This window comes from Sparus aurata, chromosome 24, assembly GCF_900880675.1.
Source record: "Sparus aurata chromosome 24, fSpaAur1.1, whole genome shotgun sequence".
NCBI lineage: Eukaryota > Metazoa > Chordata > Actinopteri > Spariformes > Sparidae > Sparus > Sparus aurata.
Window position 1 is genome coordinate 19,123,111 of NC_044210.1, and position 17,465 is coordinate 19,140,575.

Sequence of the window (17,465 nt, forward strand, 5' to 3'; positions counted from 1 at the left end):
ACGTTTTTCTCAAATGAAAATAAAAAACACAAAACAATGTACAAGTCTTTAGTGATAGGCAAAAGTACGGAATTAAGTCAAAATACACCTTAATAACACGTGAAGTGACTTTAAATCCTATAAAATGAATCTATAGTGGTGTTTTCTGTCTTTTGGGGTACGTTTTCATTTATTTAAAGTGTATTTATTTGTAAGATCTGTATCATAAGATTAAAATCTCTAGTTTTTAAGTATCAAAGTCCACATGAAGAAGTCCTCTGCAGCACAGCAAGAACTACATACGTACATTTTCTTCCGGTTAATTTTAAAAAGAGGAAATTTTAGCTACATGTGGGGAAAAATATGTAAAATGCATATTAATACTTTAGAACCTCACAAAAGCTATTTGTTACTTTGTTGGTGAGAAAAACTGAAATAAAATAAAATGAGTATTAATCATCCACGTTCATGGCAGCAGAAGATAAATCCATAAAGCAGTTTTTAAACTCTTTTGTCCCTTTTCCAGTTGGCGTGAATCTCCAGACCTAGAAATGAAATACTCAGCGGGCTTAACCCAGAAACATCTCACTGTCTGACCTCCAGGATTAAGCCTGGTCCACAATTAGACAATGCATTAGCTTTATAGTGATCACTCGCTACACTACATCACATTAATCCAGTGAGGAGCTCAGATATGTGCAAAGTTATGATAAATACGCAGCGCAAAATGAGTTAGGGACGTCAGGATCTCAGTGCAAAGAGAACCAACCATGTGACACCTGTGATCACCTTCATGACAGGTGTGAGAATTTTACATTTTACTTTAAATCTTCAGCTGTGATGGATACAAATGTTTTCCTGACAGAAAACCAGTAACAGAAATTAACCTGAACGAGTGCCTGATGTTACTTGAAGCTGTTGCTAAAGGTCAAATGTTTAATATGATATACACAGAATCTCTCTAGGACCTCCGACTCGGGATGTTTACCATTTAAGACCATTCAAAAGTGGAAAGTTGGACATTTTGTCAGAGCTGACTGGAGGTGAAGATATTCATTTATAAAATGGCGAGACTTTGGCTTGTAAATGTTTTTTACCCAGAGCTCAAAGTGCCGTCTCTCGTCCAACCAGCGGTCCAAAACTCAGACTCTTCATCAACTGTCAGAAGAAACGCAGCAAATCGCCACTTTTAAGAAGCTGGAACCAGATTAAGTTTGCCAATTATGATTGACGGTTCTTTACAGCTCTTAAAATGATACCAGACTGATGTCAATGCAACATCTCTCTGAAGCAAACACGAGAGAAAGAATAAGTCCGAAATTTTATTAGCACAGTTAAAAGCTTAACAGGAATGTGCAGAGCTAAACCAATCAGTCCAATATTGCTTCAGAACATGAAACATTCACATAATTCAGAACACATTCGTGTACGGCTTTTCTTTGTGGCAGATAAAGACAAAGGGTCCAGACGTTTCAGCAGCCTAGTACTCCTCGCCTTCATCCTCCTCACCGACGCTGTCGGTTCCCACCTCTTCGTAATCCTTCTCCAGGGCAGCCATGTCCTCTCTGGCCTCGGAGAACTCTCCCTCCTCCATCCCCTCTCCGACGTACCAGTGGACGAAGGCCCTCTTGGCGTACATCAGGTCGAACTTGTGGTCGAGACGAGCCCAGGCCTCGGCGATGGCGGTGGTGTTGCTCAGCATGCACACGGCCCTCTGCACCTTGGCCAGATCTCCTCCAGGAACCACTGTGGGAGGCTGGTAGTTGATGCCCACCTTGAAGCCTGTGGGACACCAGTCCACAAACTGGATGGATCGCTTGGTTTTGATGGAGGCGATGGCGGAGTTCACATCTTTGGGTACAACGTCACCACGGTACAGGAGGCAGCAGGCCATGTACTTCCCATGGCGAGGGTCGCATTTGACCATCTGGTTGGCGGGCTCGAAGCAGGCATTGGTGATGTCGGCAACTGACAGCTGCTCATGATAGGCCTTCTCTGCGGAGATAACGGGGGCGTAGGTGGCCAGAGGGAAGTGGATACGAGGGTAGGGCACCAAGTTGGTCTGGAACTCCGTCAGGTCCACGTTCAAGGCGCCGTCGAAGCGCAGGGAGGCGGTGATGGAGGAGACGATCTGTCCAATCAGCCTGTTGAGGTTGGTGTAGCTGGGACGCTCGATGTCCAGGTTCCTGCGGCAGATGTCATAGATGGCCTCATTGTCCACCATGAAGGCGCAGTCGGAGTGCTCCAGGGTGGTGTGGGTGGTCAGGATGGAGTTGTATGGCTCCACCACGGCCGTGGACACCTGGGGAGCTGGGTACACGGCAAACTCCAGCTTGGACTTTTTGCCGTAGTCGACAGAAAGGCGCTCCATCAGCAGAGAGGTGAAGCCAGAGCCGGTTCCTCCACCGAAGGAGTGGAAGATGAGGAAACCTTGGAGGCCTGTGCACTGGTCAGCCTGCAGGAAAATACAGAAAGTGATCGAAATGTTCAGTCACATGAATCAACACCATAGCTCGCACTGTCGCGAGAATTTGAACTCACCAGTTTGCGGGTCCTGTCCAGAACAAGGTCGATGATTTCCTTGCCGACGGTGTAGTGGCCACGGGCGTAGTTATTGGCTGCGTCCTCTTTGCCTGTGATCAGCTGCTCGGGGTGGAAGAGCTGGCGGTAGGTTCCAGATCGCACTTCATCTGAGGAGCAACGAGAATACTGGTTTAAAGTGATGCTCTATGCTCATAAGACTCACTCTAGTCATCATTTCCTGAAAGTTGGCACTAAAAAATGTGGTGGTTATGTCAATAAATTCACACTTTTAGACAACATTTCACCTTTAAGAGTGCATTAATTTGAAAGACAGTTTGCTTGCACCTTGTTCACTCGACCCTCTACACACCTGAAAATAAATCAAATAAAATGCGAACTGTTTCTGATGCCTTATGGGGAAACGAGTGATGTCATTCCACTATTGGCGGACATGTTTAGACCACAAAAATTAAGTAATGCCAAGAATATTATTAAATCTAATAAAAAGGAAGTAGTTTTTTCCATTTAGTAAATCTGCTCCTTACCGATGACAGTTGGCTCCAAGTCCACAAAGACAGCTCTGGGAACATGTTTGCCAGCTCCAGTCTCACTGAAGAAGGTGTTGAAAGAGTCGTCTCCTCCTCCAGTGGTTTTGCCGCTGGGCATCTGACCGTCCGGCTGGATGCCATGCTCCAGGCAGTACAACTCCCAGCATGCATTGCCCATCTGGACACCGGCCTGGCCGACATGCATAGAAATACACTCACGCTGTGGAGAGAAGAGACAAAGATCAGTCATTTGTTTTTTTTCATAGAGGTAAATATAGCCGTCAGAATCTGTACTGTAGGAGTGATGAGACTGCATTTCTCTGCTTCGTATTCAGCCAACAGTTTCACATCTTTGTCTGCAGAGCACCGACTGACCCAGCAGTGCCAGTCTGCTGCTCATCATATGGCCTGTTTTTAAATGCCTGCAGATAACATTCTGGGTGAATATAGGCAATCAGAGCTTCTTACGTCAGCTGATTTACATTGTTTTACCAGCTAAAGGACCAAAGTATCACAGAGAGGCTAACAGGAGAAGCTAAATGACTCAGCTGAGCTAATGGCTAATATGAGCTAATATGAAAAGGAAAAGCAGGGGCAAATGGAAATGCAGATATAAAAGAGGTGATTAGAATCTGTGTTCTTAATTCAATTTATAAAGCCAGCCTTTTATCTCACATTTTAAAGTCCATCATTTATAAAAAAGAATTCAAGTACTGTTAAAAGATGTGCATACGGATTGTTTCATGTTTTTGTAAATCACTTTAATTTGAACGATTATTGATGGATTAATATTTAATATGTACATTCTACTTACATCTTTTTATTCCCCATTAAAATATCAAATAATGCAATTATTTTGCAATTTATTGATTCATTCGTAATCTAATTAGTACATTATTAATATGGCATCATGTCTGTTGTAGCTGTATACCATTGGGTAGTTTCATCCAGTGGTTCCAACACAGGGATAAATCTGAGGAGTGCTGAGATTAATAGCAACAAAATATGACCTGAGGCTCTGCTGCTCAAATTTGTATCCGTTTTTCCTACAAATTTGTTGTACACTGTGCAGTGACAATAAAAAAAGGATTCAGAATCATTTTTCCAAAGCTGTGAACTGGGGAAATGTGTGATAATGACTTGTGGTCACGCAGAGATTAAATTCAGGCAAACGTCATCTTTTTTGAGATTATAAAGATAGAGAAGCTATAAAATGCAATATCTTGGAAAATAGCATTTCAGACTTTAAATGGAGCCTTTATTTTCACTAAATGAGTTATCAATTTATAATATTTTCTAACCCCACCCACCCACACCCACACACAATGAGGATCTATGTTTGAGGCTAAATAAGAGTAGGAATTTAAACAGATCAAGTTACTTGACTGATAAACTTGTATAAAAAAAAAAAAATAATAATAATAATAATAATAATAATAATAATAATAATAATAAACAAAAAAACATCTTAACTACATTAAGACCTAAAGGCCATATCACATTGTACTGATTGTGTTTGAATGGCAGATTAGTTGCATTTTACTTCATGATGCATTCTGATGCCTTTGTGCCCATCTCTGATTTTCAATATATTTTTAACAAATTAAAATTCTTAACGGCGATTGATGAATAAATCAACATCCCTATTTAAGACACGATTATTACCGAGTGTCAAGTGAATTCAAGCCATCATCAGTGACTCGTCGAGGTTTCCATTTAAAGGTTAAAACCCGCACCATGTCGAGCCTTTTTAAAAAACAGCTTCTGGATTAAAACGTGTAGCCGTCACTTGTCCTCCATTTTAATTCAGACTGCGCAGTCAGTAGTTTCGCCTCGTGAGACGACACAGAAGACACCGTTACACACATAAACACGGGAATACTGCCGGAAAAACGGGCGTGTTTAATTAATCCATCCACATTCATCACGGTTTATAACGATTAATATTAGATTCTCGACGTCTCTTTAGAAAACGTTATGAATTTACAACCGAAATCGACACAGTTAAATCAATCAATCAAGACAAATCGGATCTTTACGAGTTTTATAACGATATGCCAACTATTAAGACAGCCATGCTATCTTAAAATGCATTGTGAATAAAAACGGTGCTCTCGCTCGAAAAGGGAACAAAGGTCTGCTGTCTGAACATTATATTACACGCTAGCGTATGTTCTTTAAATGTATTCCGTGCTTCATCACTCACCATTTTTCTGATTAGTTCTCCTTCTCGCCGACGTCGAAGAATCGGTTATAGAAGGCAGTACTGAGGAGCGGAAGAGGAGCCCTTTGTATTTATACTTTTTCAAGGGGGCGGGGCTAAAGCGACTGTTTGAATTTCCTCAAGGCGGGAGCGGTAGTTGAGCGCTGCGTTCAGGAGCAGCCCGAAATATTCCCCTTCCGAGACTTTAGCTGCGTCATTGACGGAAATTTGAATAATGTATCTTTTATAAAAGGCAGGACTGTTTCTAGTCTCAATTTTTGCATGTAATATAATAATCACTTTCACATTCGAGTCCTACGTTTTGTTAATTGTATTGAACGAACAGAAATGGGTCATGCATTGTAGAAACAAACTGGCATTTGATGGTGCGTTCACTGATATATAAATACAAACAAAGCTGCATGAACACGCAGATAGGAGGAAAAAGGTGATGAAAGCTATTTTGATCGGTGATGATCAAATCTGACACACTTCACACAGAGCCAGTGCATTTTCTACAAAGCAAAACAGTGGTCACATGCAGAAAACCTCAATGCACCTTTTTAATCTTAGAACTAGGTTATCAGAATTTGTTTAAAACATTACAAATAAAACATCATAAACCAAAGTAACAAAGAAGATCAACAGAATGTAAAGACATCTTCGTGTTTTATTACAAATAGCTACTGAAATGAGCATCTAACCAGCTAGCCCCAGCCCGATTTTTTCTAATACCCACTCTGAGTTACCAGTTCGGGCAGATGTGTGGCAAGCTGTGCTAACTAGCTAACAGCAGCTAGTTAGTAGCTCGCTTTTGTGGTATACTGCCCCTTATTTGTGAGTTTTTATTTAATAAAAGGTATTTTTGTGCTTTGCAGCCAATATAACAAATTAATCAGCTAATTAGTCTATTAGCAAAACAATCATGTGCCTTTAGAATAGGTCTGGCTGGATTTATAGCGTTTTTTTCATATTAACTAGATAAATTATGTCAAGAATATCTACAATTTTCAATAATAGCCATATTTTTAAGTTTGACTTCTGTTTAGTTTGATTAAAACACTGAGACTCAATTATTTCATCATATGCAGATTATAAAATATAATAATAATTACCTGAGACACAAACTGAATTGGGTAAAGTCTGAACTGTTGCTTTATAATGTTTACTTTGGCTATATAGTAGTTTTTTTTATCAGTTTCATTTTTCAATACAAGTTTAATATATATTATTGTATTCCTTTAAATCAGGATGATGTTTCAGCATTACTGAAACGTCAGTCACTCTGCATCTCTCAACAACGAGAATAACATAATACCCAGCAAAATCTACAGGCTCTGTTTTATCTCAGTTTTACTCTGAAAGGGCACGTGGATCCACAGTCCTGTGGGTGGTCTCTCAATTTGGGAGAGGAGAATGTACGGGAAGTCCCTGAAGGCAGCATAACTCGTGCATTCAGCACCCACACATACATAAATTAAAATATACAATTCATCAATAACCTAATTTCTGTGATGCAAGGCATTGCTGTAAAGAGGATTTAGACCTAAAAGTTGAGTGCATCATAGACTTCTTTTGATCGATTGCTCAATACAGCTCTTAAAAAAGATACATGCACAATGTCAATACAACATCTTGTGCACTCTGAAGCAAACACAGGACAAATAATAACTTTGAGCTTTTATTAGCACATTTAAAAGCTTAACAGGAATGTGCAGAACTAAACCAACCAGTCCAATATTGCTTCAGAACATTCACATAATTCAGAGCACATTCACGTAGGGCTTTTCTTTCTGGCGTATGAAGATACAGCAGGTTCCAGACGTTTCAGCAGCCTAGTACTCCTCGCCTTCATCCTCCTCCCCAACGCTGTCGGTTCCCACCTCTTCGTAGTCCTTCTCCAGGGCAGCCATGTCCTCTCTGGCCTCGGAGAACTCTCCCTCCTCCATCCCCTCTCCGACGTACCAGTGGACGAAGGCCCTCTTGGCGTACATCAGGTCGAACTTGTGGTCGAGACGAGCCCAGGCCTCGGCGATGGCGGTGGTGTTGCTCAGCATGCACACGGCCCTCTGCACCTTGGCCAGATCTCCTCCAGGAACCACTGTGGGAGGCTGGTAGTTGATGCCCACCTTGAAGCCTGTGGGACACCAGTCCACAAACTGGATGGTACGCTTGGTTTTGATGGTGGCGATGGCGGAGTTGACATCTTTGGGTACAACGTCACCACGGTACAGGAGGCAGCAGGCCATGTACTTCCCATGGCGAGGGTCGCATTTGACCATCTGGTTGGCGGGCTCGAAGCAGGCATTGGTGATGTCAGCAACAGACAGCTGCTCATGATAGGCCTTCTCTGCGGAGATAACGGGGGCGTAGGTGGCCAGAGGGAAGTGGATACGAGGGTAGGGCACCAAGTTGGTCTGGAACTCCGTCAGGTCCACGTTCAAGGCGCCGTCGAAGCGCAGGGAGGCGGTGATGGAGGAGACGATCTGTCCAATCAGCCTGTTGAGGTTGGTGTAGGTCGGACGCTCGATGTCCAGGTTCCTGCGGCAGATGTCATAGATGGCCTCATTGTCCACCATGAAGGCGCAGTCGGAGTGCTCCAGGGTGGTGTGGGTGGTCAGGATGGAGTTGTATGGCTCCACCACGGCCGTGGACACCTGGGGAGCTGGGTACACGGCAAACTCCAGCTTGGACTTTTTGCCGTAGTCGACAGAAAGACGCTCCATCAGCAGAGAGGTGAAGCCAGAGCCGGTTCCTCCACCGAAGGAGTGGAAGATGAGGAAACCTTGGAGGCCTGTGCACTGGTCAGCCTGCAGGAAAATACAGAAAGTGATCGAAATGTTCAGTCACATGAATCAACACCATAGCTCGCACTGTCGCGAGAATTTGAACTCACCAGTTTGCGGGTCCTGTCCAGAACAAGGTCGATGATTTCCTTGCCGACGGTGTAGTGGCCACGGGCGTAGTTATTGGCAGCATCCTCTTTGCCTGTGATCAGCTGCTCGGGGTGGAAGAGCTGGCGGTAGGTTCCAGTTCGCACTTCATCTGAGGAGAAACGACTGGTTTAAAGTGATGCTCTATGCTCTTGAGAACTGTTTCTGTTGCCGTATGTGGAAACTTGTGATGTCATTCTAATATTGGCTGACACATTTAGACCACAAATATACGTGAAATTAAGTAATAATAAGAATATAATTATATGTAATGAAAGGAAGTAGTTGTGCGTTTCGTAAATCTGCTCCTTACCGATGACAGTTGGCTCCAAGTCCACAAAGACAGCTCTGGGAACATGTTTGCCAGCTCCAGTCTCACTGAAGAAGGTGTTGAAAGAGTCGTCTCCTCCTCCAATGGTCTTGTCGCTGGGCATCTGACCATCCGGCTGGATGCCGTGCTCCAGGCAGTACAACTCCCAGCATGCATTGCCCATCTGGGCTCCGGCCTGGCCGACATGCATAGAAATACACTCACGCTGTGGAGAGAAGAGACAAAGACCAGTTATTCGTTTTTTCATAAAAGAGGCAAATATAGTTGTCAGAATCTGTACTGTAGGAGTGATGAGACTGCATTTTTTCACTTTGTAGTCAGCCAACAGATTCAGATCTTTGTCTGCAAAGCACTGACTGACCCAGATCACACATCAACAGCTCCTCAGAGCCTCAGTACCAGTCTGCATGTTGTCATATGGCCTGGTTTGATTTTTATAAAAAGCATCACTACAGCACAAATTTACAGCTGTTACAGTGATCAAATATCTTTTTAGCAACACTGGTAATAAAAATATAATTAGAAAGGACATTAACATTTAATTGATTTCTTTATAGTCACACATGGGTTATTTCATGTCCTACCGTAGTGTACAGCTGCTTTCTAGTCCTAATGTCACATAATTTCAGGTAAATCATTTATTTGTTTCAGAACATAAGACATTATTGTAAATGTATGTAAAGGCTCATGATATGTTGCCCCTCAACCAGTATCGGAAAAATGAACAGAAAAACATGTACGCAAAACACAATCATTTTATTTTTTTTATTGTAAGGAAGTGATTGAACACAAAAAACATCTGTAACAGGAAATAAAAGAAACATTTTTTTTCATATGATTTCATTTTTATGTTTTATGTTGTTGTTTTACTTTTGATTGAACATCAGTGTTGGTAAAAAATAAAGTAAAAATCCTCTCAGTGGCTGTTAATGTTTAAATGTTAAAAACATGAATTCCACCTGTTGTGGATATTTTCTTTAAGTGTTCTTTATGATATCAAATACAGATATTGGATAGGCATTAAAAACACATGGCATAAAGTTTTAGTAAACTTAACTAAATACTAGATCAATTTGAACCAGGTAATCAAAATGTTTTGATTTATTCATATCAATTATGAATACAATGGGCCATATGTCGAATATTAATCTCTGGAATAATTCAGTGTCCTCCATCTTCTTTCAGAACGCACTTTGGGCGGGAACCTGTTAATCTTTAGCCTCAGGTGACGACATTTTATAACTCCATAAATCATGTCTGCTGCGTCACATGGCGGCCTGCCTCGCTGCGGACCTGTGGTGGCTTCACTCTGCCTTCATACCCCTCCCAAACAGAGACCGACCGGGCCAGCAGCAGATCAGTGAAAGGGAAAAAAAGACTCCCATCATGGAGGTGGGTAAAAAATCTTTACGGACAGGGAGAGGCTCTCCTCCCTGCCCCCATACCGCAAAGCCCTACCTTTGTGTAACATTCACGGACTGGGCGTTATCTGATGGCGCCTTCCGGCTCGAGCGCCTCTGAAGTTACAGCGTCATGTCTGCCACCCACACACGAGCTCAAACCATCTTCTACAAACTATTCAAATTAATAAACCTGACAGCAAAATGTCGGTAAGGAACAAAATCGACGAGTTTCCCCGTTACATCTCCTACATTTTAATTCAGACTGCGCCGGTAGTTGTGCCTCGTTCAATGACACAGGAGATAACATTACGCACATAAACGCCTTATTACACCAGAGAACGAGCAAGTTTAGGTAATCGCTCAAAACTAATCTAATTTTAACGCGTTTTATAGCGACATTCATATGTCAACTTTTAAGACATTCATGCCAGATTTAACCTGCATTTTGTCAAAAGACTGTGCTCTCCCTCAAAGAGTAACCAAAGTCTGCCATCTTAGCATCATTTTACTCACTAAAGTATGTTTTTTAAATGCTTTTTTGCCTTCAACACTCACCATGTTTCTGACTATTTCTCCTTCTCTCCGACGTTGAAGAATCGGTTGCTGAAGGCAGTACTGTAGGGCGGAGGAGGTGCCGTTTGTCTTTATACTGTTTCGAGGGGGCGGGGCCAAAGCGGCTGTTTGAATTTCCTCATGGCGGGAGCGAACGTTACTCGCTGCTGCCTTCAAGTACGGCCCGAAATTTATCCGTCCGAGACGTCAGCTGCGTCATTGACGGGAATTTGAATTATTTATCTTTTATAAGAGGCAGGACTGTTTTGTAGTCTCCATTTTTGCATGTAATATGATAATCATCAATTTGTTTACTGTATTGGATGGACTGAAAATAACTCATGCATTGTGGAAACAAACTGATATTTGATGGTGCATACATGCAAAGTGTGAAGGAGCAACTTGGTTAGAGGTCCAAAAAGTGTCCTTTTTTGTAATTAAAACATTACATAACTGAAATGTGTGTCACTTAATTTCAAGAATTACATGATACCCAGCACAAATTAAGACTACAGGCTGTGTTTTAACGCAGTTTTACTCTAAAAAGGCACCTGAATTCACATACAGTCCTTTGGGTGATCTCTCAATTTGGGAGGGGAGAATGTACGGGAAGTTCCTGAAGGCAGCATGACTCTCATGCATACAGCAACCACACATAGATTAATTAGATTAATATATAATTCATCACTAACTTGAGTCAACCCAATTGAAGGAATATAAAAAAGGGAAACTCAAAACTTTCTCAAAAATGCAGAGAACCATTTGAACATAAAATAATGAAAAGACAAAACAGTGGCAGCGGATAATCATCTCTTGTTTATTCATTAATAATGAGGACTGAACTCTGACACCTATTTCTAACACCATGAAATAATCCAGGCCTAATCCTGAGGTATTTCTGTTACGTCAGGCTTTGCTGTAAAGAGGAATTAGACTTTTGTTCAGTGTTGGCATGAGTTAATAAAGTATGAGCTCTGCAGAGTGACTGAGAGCTGTGTTGTATTATTACTGCAAACAAAGCACACCAACGGAAATGTATCTCAGTTTATTGTTTCAGGACAAAGACATTTAGGAAAGATTATATTTTGGGACTGAATTCCTCTTAATCTCTCTGGATAAGGACATGAATTTTGCGCATTGTTCAAGGCTTTACATTTCAGTAATCTGTCAAAAACAGCATATGACATTTTTAGGAAACCTGGCTGTCTCTTGAATAAATTTCTTGCTGAATGATGAAATTTACTTGACAAAACACTATAGTTCCTAATTCCTTCTGCTTGGAGGAGAGAGCAACATCATAAAAACCTTCCAGGAGAGACCCAAAGTGTTTCATGTCATCCCAATTTATATAATTTATCATGTCTCATCCCTTTCTTTGCTGGCAGGCCTTTAGAAAAACATCTAAAAAACAAAGGTATACATTTTCTCTTTAGACAGGATCATACATCACTCCTTGTTTGATACTACTGAAGTCTAAAAAGAACCCAATTAACGCATTGTGCCTTTTTGTTGATCTCAGACTTAATATTCTTCGCCCTCTTCCTCTCCTTCGTCGCCGATGGTGTCGGTTCCCACCTCTTCGTAATCCTTCTCCAGGGCAGCCATGTCCTCTCTGGCCTCGGAGAACTCTCCCTCCTCCATCCCCTCTCCAACGTACCAGTGGACGAAGGCCCTCTTGGCGTACATCAGGTCGAACTTGTGGTCGAGACGAGCCCAGGCCTCAGCAATGGCGGTGGTGTTGCTCAGCATGCACACGGCCCTCTGCACCTTGGCCAGATCTCCTCCAGGAACTACCGTGGGAGGCTGGTAGTTGATGCCCACCTTGAAGCCTGTGGGACACCAGTCCACAAACTGGATGGTGCGCTTGGTTTTGATGGTAGCAATGGCGGAGTTGACATCTTTGGGCACCACGTCGCCACGGAATAACAGGCAGCAGGCCATGTACTTTCCGTGGCGAGGGTCGCATTTCACCATCTGGTTGGCGGGCTCGAAGCAGGCGTTGGTGATCTCTGCTACTGACAGCTGCTCATGATAGGCCTTCTCTGCTGAGATAACCGGGGCGTAGGTGGCCAGAGGGAAGTGGATACGAGGGTAGGGCACCAAGTTGGTCTGGAACTCCGTCAGGTCCACGTTCAAGGCGCCGTCGAAGCGCAGGGAGGCGGTGATGGAGGAGACGATCTGTCCAATCAGCCTGTTGAGGTTGGTGTAGGTCGGACGCTCGATGTCCAGGTTCCTGCGGCAGATGTCATAGATGGCCTCGTTGTCCACCATGAAGGCGCAGTCAGAGTGCTCCAGGGTGGTGTGGGTGGTCAAAATGGAGTTGTAGGGCTCCACCACGGCTGTGGACACCTGAGGAGCTGGATAAATCGCAAACTCCAGCTTGGACTTTTTGCCATAGTCGACGGAAAGTCGCTCCATCAGCAGAGAGGTGAAGCCAGAGCCGGTTCCTCCACCAAAGGAGTGGAAGATGAGGAAACCTTGGAGGCCTGTGCACTGGTCAGCCTGCAGGAAAAAAAACAATCTTTACTTTGTGACCTAATATTGCTTGTGCCGAAATTTGAAGTAATGCAGGCAAACTGACCAGTTTACGACTCCTGTCCAGAACAAGGTCGATGATCTCCTTGCCAATGGTGTAGTGACCCCGGGCGTAGTTGTTGGCAGCATCTTCCTTTCCAGTGATCAGCTGCTCGGGGTGAAAGAGCTGGCGGTAGGTTCCTGTACGGACCTCATCTATAAACAGAAAAATTGATAGTATAAGCACACCTTCACAAATGTAATTCATTGCTGGAAGACTCAATCCAGCACTCTCTGATCCAGAAAACACTCTTACCGATGACAGTTGGCTCTAAGTCCACAAAGACAGCTCTTGGAACATGTTTGCCGGCTCCAGTCTCACTGAAGAAGGTGTTGAAGGAGTCGTCTCCTCCTCCAATGGTCTTGTCGCTGGGCATCTGACCGTCCGGCTGGATGCCGTGCTCCAGGCAGTAGAGCTCCCAGCATGCATTGCCTATCTGAGCTCCAGCTTGGCCGACATGGACGGAGATACATTCACGCTGCAAGAACAAGTGGTTCAGATGTCAAGACCCCAAAATTCACAATTAAAGAATTAGTTTCCTTGTCAGTGTCATTTTAAGATAAACCCATTATTTATGTTAGCTTACATAAAAGTCATCAAATCATTCTACATGAGGAATATTTGCAAATTTGTGGCAGGAACATTTTTAAAAGCCTCTTAAGCTATTACATTCAACACAGACCACTGAGTTGAATGCAGTATATTGATATAAAAATGTCTTTCTGAGGGGTTCTTTGTCTCATGTAAAGTCGCTCATGTGCAGAACTTAAAAATAAGATGTCCTCACCATGTTTTCGTTGCTCGAAGCAGTCCCTTGTTCACCTGAGATGAGTGGCTGGGGATGTTGTGTGAAGCATGACTACAGGAAGCTGCTTTATAGAGCAGAGCAGCACTAGGCAACAGCCGGGCATGTTGTGGTAACTGGAGGAGCTGGAGAAGCAAACACCATCGCCTTCGATGAAAGATGAGAAGGAGGGGCACAAAAAAGAAAATCAACTAGAATGCTCCCCTGCTCGGATCTAAGGAATAACGGCTGTTGTTACACAAATGAGTAACCACCAACAATAACCAGCGTGGCTGTGAAATATGACCCATAACTGTTCACCCTCTCCTCCAATTTCACTGTCTGGATTTAAGGCATGTTAGTTTGAACTTTACTTTCAAACTTGCTCACAGACATTCACACAGGCTGTTGTTGTTTGCTGCTGGAAGAAACTCATGACTTTTCATAAAACAATATAATGCCACTGGAGCACTTTTCACATTAGAAATCATCCCTGTTAACACGGCACACTTCAAGCCTCCGTTTTCTTATCTTGCAGTGGAGAGAGAAAACAGATACCTCCCCAGAGTGACCTGAATAGGCTTTTGTTACAGATAACCGAGCATCGTCACTGTGGTTGAGATTCATTTGCAATGCAAAGGAAGCCGACTGCCGCAGAAAAACATTAGAGCACACTTCTCTCTAAGCCAGGTGACATCTGAGATCCAGTGTACAAAGCATTGATGTATGTGATGAATATTTCAACTGAGTTTTATCACTCCAAAGAAATTATTTAGGGTTAGGGTTACCTTTGCAGTTGTGTTGAGTTGGCTGGGTGCTTGCAATACTTAAATATAGAGATAACCAGAAGAATTTGGCCCCAATGTCTAAAGTGGTGAGGTTGAGCAAAGTTTTAAAGGAAAACTTATAGTTTTGATGTCTTTAAAGCTTTTTGCCTCCTGACAAGAGACAACCTCTTCGGAAATCCGAGCTAGTGTCAAAGCCATTATGTTTATATCAATGTACTCCTTTGTCTGAGGTCAAATAGCTCTGCGACTGAAGGTAACCCTAGAGACATAATGACAAACTGCTTGGCATCTGCCAGAACACGCTCCTGTTTAGTTTCCCTAGTTACTCTTTCTCAGGCCTTATTTGCACTCTGATGTCAGCTAATCTGGAGCTGCTCGTCAAAAGAGATGTGTGTGCATTGCACTCTCAAAATGCTGGAGTGCACTGAGAGCTTGTTAGGGAAACAAATCAACAGCACACAATGGGAGGTGGTGGCTGCAGCATTCCTGCAAGCCACTCTCATTGTTAGATGATAGAATGTATGTGCTTTTCTGACAGATTTGAGGATAAATAAAACAGATACATTCCTCACAGTTTTGCTTTATTTTCAATAATGTTGTTTTGAAATGTAAAATCAATACATAATAAAACAATTCCAGCGTAGTTGAACAAATATACATCTAAGATCTTGTGTTAAGCTCTTAGTACTCCTCTTCCTCTCCTTCGTCACCGATGGTGTCGGTTCCCACCTCTTCGTAATCCTTCTCCAGGGCAGCCATGTCCTCTCTGGCTTCAGAGAACTCTCCCTCCTCCATCCCCTCTCCGACGTACCAGTGGACGAAGGCCCTCTTGGCGTACATCAGGTCGAACTTGTGGTCGAGACGAGCCCAGGCCTCAGCAATGGCGGTGGTGTTGCTCAGCATGCACACAGCCCTCTGCACCTTGGCCAGATCCCCTCCGGGAACCACTGTGGGAGGCTGGTAGTTGATGCCCACCTTGAAGCCTGTGGGACACCAGTCCACAAACTGGATGGTACGCTTGGTTTTGATGGTGGCAATGGCAGAGTTCACCTCCTTAGGGACCACATCACCACGGTACAGGAGGCAGCAGGCCATGTACTTGCCATGACGAGGATCACATTTCACCATCTGATTGGCAGGCTCAAAGCAGGCATTGGTGATCTCTGCTACTGATAGCTGCTCATGATAGGCCTTCTCTGCCGAGATAACGGGGGCATAGGTGGCCAGAGGGAAGTGGATACGAGGGTAGGGCACCAAGTTGGTCTGGAACTCCGTCAGGTCAACGTTCAAGGCACCGTCGAAGCGCAGGGAGGCGGTGATGGAGGAGACGATCTGTCCAATCAGCCTGTTGAGGTTGGTGTAGCTGGGACACTCGATGTCCAGGTTCCTGCGGCAGATGTCATAGATGGCCTCATTGTCCACCATGAAGGCGCAGTCGGAGTGCTCCAGGGTGGTGTGGGTGGTCAGGATGGAGTTGTATGGCTCCACCACGGCCGTGGACACTTGGGGAGCTGGGTACACGGCAAACTCCAGCTTGGACTTTTTGCCGTAGTCGACAGAAAGTCGCTCCATCAGCAGAGAGGTGAAGCCAGAGCCGGTTCCTCCACCAAAGGAGTGGAAGATGAGGAAACCTTGGAGGCCTGTGCACTGGTCAGCCTGCAGGAAAATAAAACAACAGAGTTCTCTCAATACTTCATTACACTTTGAACTAAAATTATAAATTTTGCCAGCAAACTGACCAGCTTACGAATCCTGTCAAGGACCACGTCGATGAGCTCCTTCCCGATGGTGTAGTGACCCCGGGCGTAGTTGTTGGCAGCATCTTCCTTTCCAGTGATCAACTGTTCAGGATGGAAGAGCTGGCGGTAGGTTCCTGTACGGACCTCATCTGTAAATGGAAAATACTTAGCATCTAATCGGCTGTCACTACAGTACCAATTTGCATCAGAAAACAGTAATTGTACCGATGACAGTTGGCTCCAAGTCCACAAAGACAGCTCTGGGAACGTGTTTGCCAGCTCCAGTTTCAGTGAAGAAGGTGTTGAAGGAGTCGTCTCCTCCACCGATGGTTTTGTCGCTGGGCATCTGACCGTCTGGCTGGATGCCATGCTCCAGGCAGTAGAGCTCCCAGCATGCATTGCCCATTTGGACACCTGCCTGACCAACATGGACGGAGAGGCATTCACGCTGTTGGAGTGCAAAAAGAAGAGATGAAGTTACTAAGGGTTGAGATGTCATTTGGGATTCAATATGTCTAAAAATGGCAGAATCTTACCATGATTGTGAGTTCCTGCTGCTGATGTCGAAGATCTGCAGGGGAAGTCTGATCTCTGTATGTCTGTTAAGATTCCTCCAGCACTTATAGCTCCTCCACACTCTATGGTAACAAGCTGTGTTGTCGATAAACAAAGGGTTAACTGAGCTTAGCAGAGGGGCAAAAAGTCAATAATTCAGCTGTGGAAAACATTATGCAAACATGCTCCACCACACATCAATAATCCTTCTTCCTGCACCAAGATAATGTATAACCATGACGCCCACCTGTGTTTTATTGGACTATTTGTGGAGTACTCTGAGATTAATTAACTCAAGGCTCTGTGGGGGGCTGAGATCTCCATGGAGATCAACGAGAGTCAGTAAAATCCAAAAATATATCTTTGTCTGGTCATTTGGAGGGGTTAGGTTGAGGGGAGCTGCGAGTAAACCAAGCCTTGAGGCTGCCACTTGGCAGCACTAAAAACATAGGCCTACTGTAAACAAAAAAGAAGAAATGTGTAATAATATAACATGAAAATTGTCATATCAAGAAATTTCTATGATAATACAACATACAAAGTTATCACAAT

General features: G+C 43.6%; 3 protein-coding genes across 5 annotated transcripts; all 3 read right to left on the reverse strand.

The window, feature by feature from the left end:
- Nucleotides 1-1,288: 1,288 nt before the first annotated feature.
- Nucleotides 1,289-5,379, reverse strand: LOC115577037 (tubulin alpha chain-like). Its single transcript, XM_030409817.1, has 4 exons — nt 5,257-5,379; nt 3,048-3,270; nt 2,521-2,669; nt 1,289-2,434 (listed from the first exon to the last, which is right to left on the reverse strand). Exons 1-4 carry the CDS (start codon nt 5,257-5,259, stop codon nt 1,460-1,462), a joined length of 1,350 nt encoding a protein of 449 aa, XP_030265677.1. The 5' UTR covers nt 5,260-5,379; the 3' UTR covers nt 1,289-1,459.
- A 1,542-nt stretch (nt 5,380-6,921) lies between these two features.
- LOC115577036 (tubulin alpha-1A chain) lies at nt 6,922-13,954 on the reverse strand. Of its 3 annotated transcripts, XM_030409816.1 has the most exons (5): nt 13,835-13,954; nt 13,303-13,525; nt 13,054-13,202; nt 12,048-12,974; nt 6,922-7,136 (listed from the first exon to the last, which is right to left on the reverse strand). In XM_030409816.1, exons 1-5 carry the CDS (start codon nt 13,835-13,837, stop codon nt 7,089-7,091), a joined length of 1,350 nt encoding a protein of 449 aa, XP_030265676.1. In that variant the 5' UTR covers nt 13,838-13,954; the 3' UTR covers nt 6,922-7,088. The 3 variants fall into 3 exon arrangements, with proteins under 3 accessions (XP_030265676.1, XP_030265675.1, XP_030265674.1); XM_030409815.1 differs by lacking the exons at nt 12,048-12,974; nt 13,054-13,202; nt 13,303-13,525; nt 13,835-13,954 and adding exons at nt 8,150-8,298; nt 8,500-8,722; nt 10,476-10,529 and having other exon boundaries at nt 6,922-8,063; XM_030409814.1 differs by lacking the exon at nt 6,922-7,136 and having other exon boundaries at nt 11,269-12,974.
- A 1,229-nt stretch (nt 13,955-15,183) lies between these two features.
- On the reverse strand, nt 15,184-16,779 carry LOC115577038 (tubulin alpha-1D chain-like). The gene is made up of 3 exons (XM_030409818.1): nt 16,584-16,779; nt 16,359-16,507; nt 15,184-16,275 (listed from the first exon to the last, which is right to left on the reverse strand). Exons 1-3 carry the CDS (start codon nt 16,762-16,764, stop codon nt 15,301-15,303), a joined length of 1,305 nt encoding a protein of 434 aa, XP_030265678.1. The 5' UTR covers nt 16,765-16,779; the 3' UTR covers nt 15,184-15,300.
- Between the last annotated feature and the right edge of the window lie 686 nt (nt 16,780-17,465).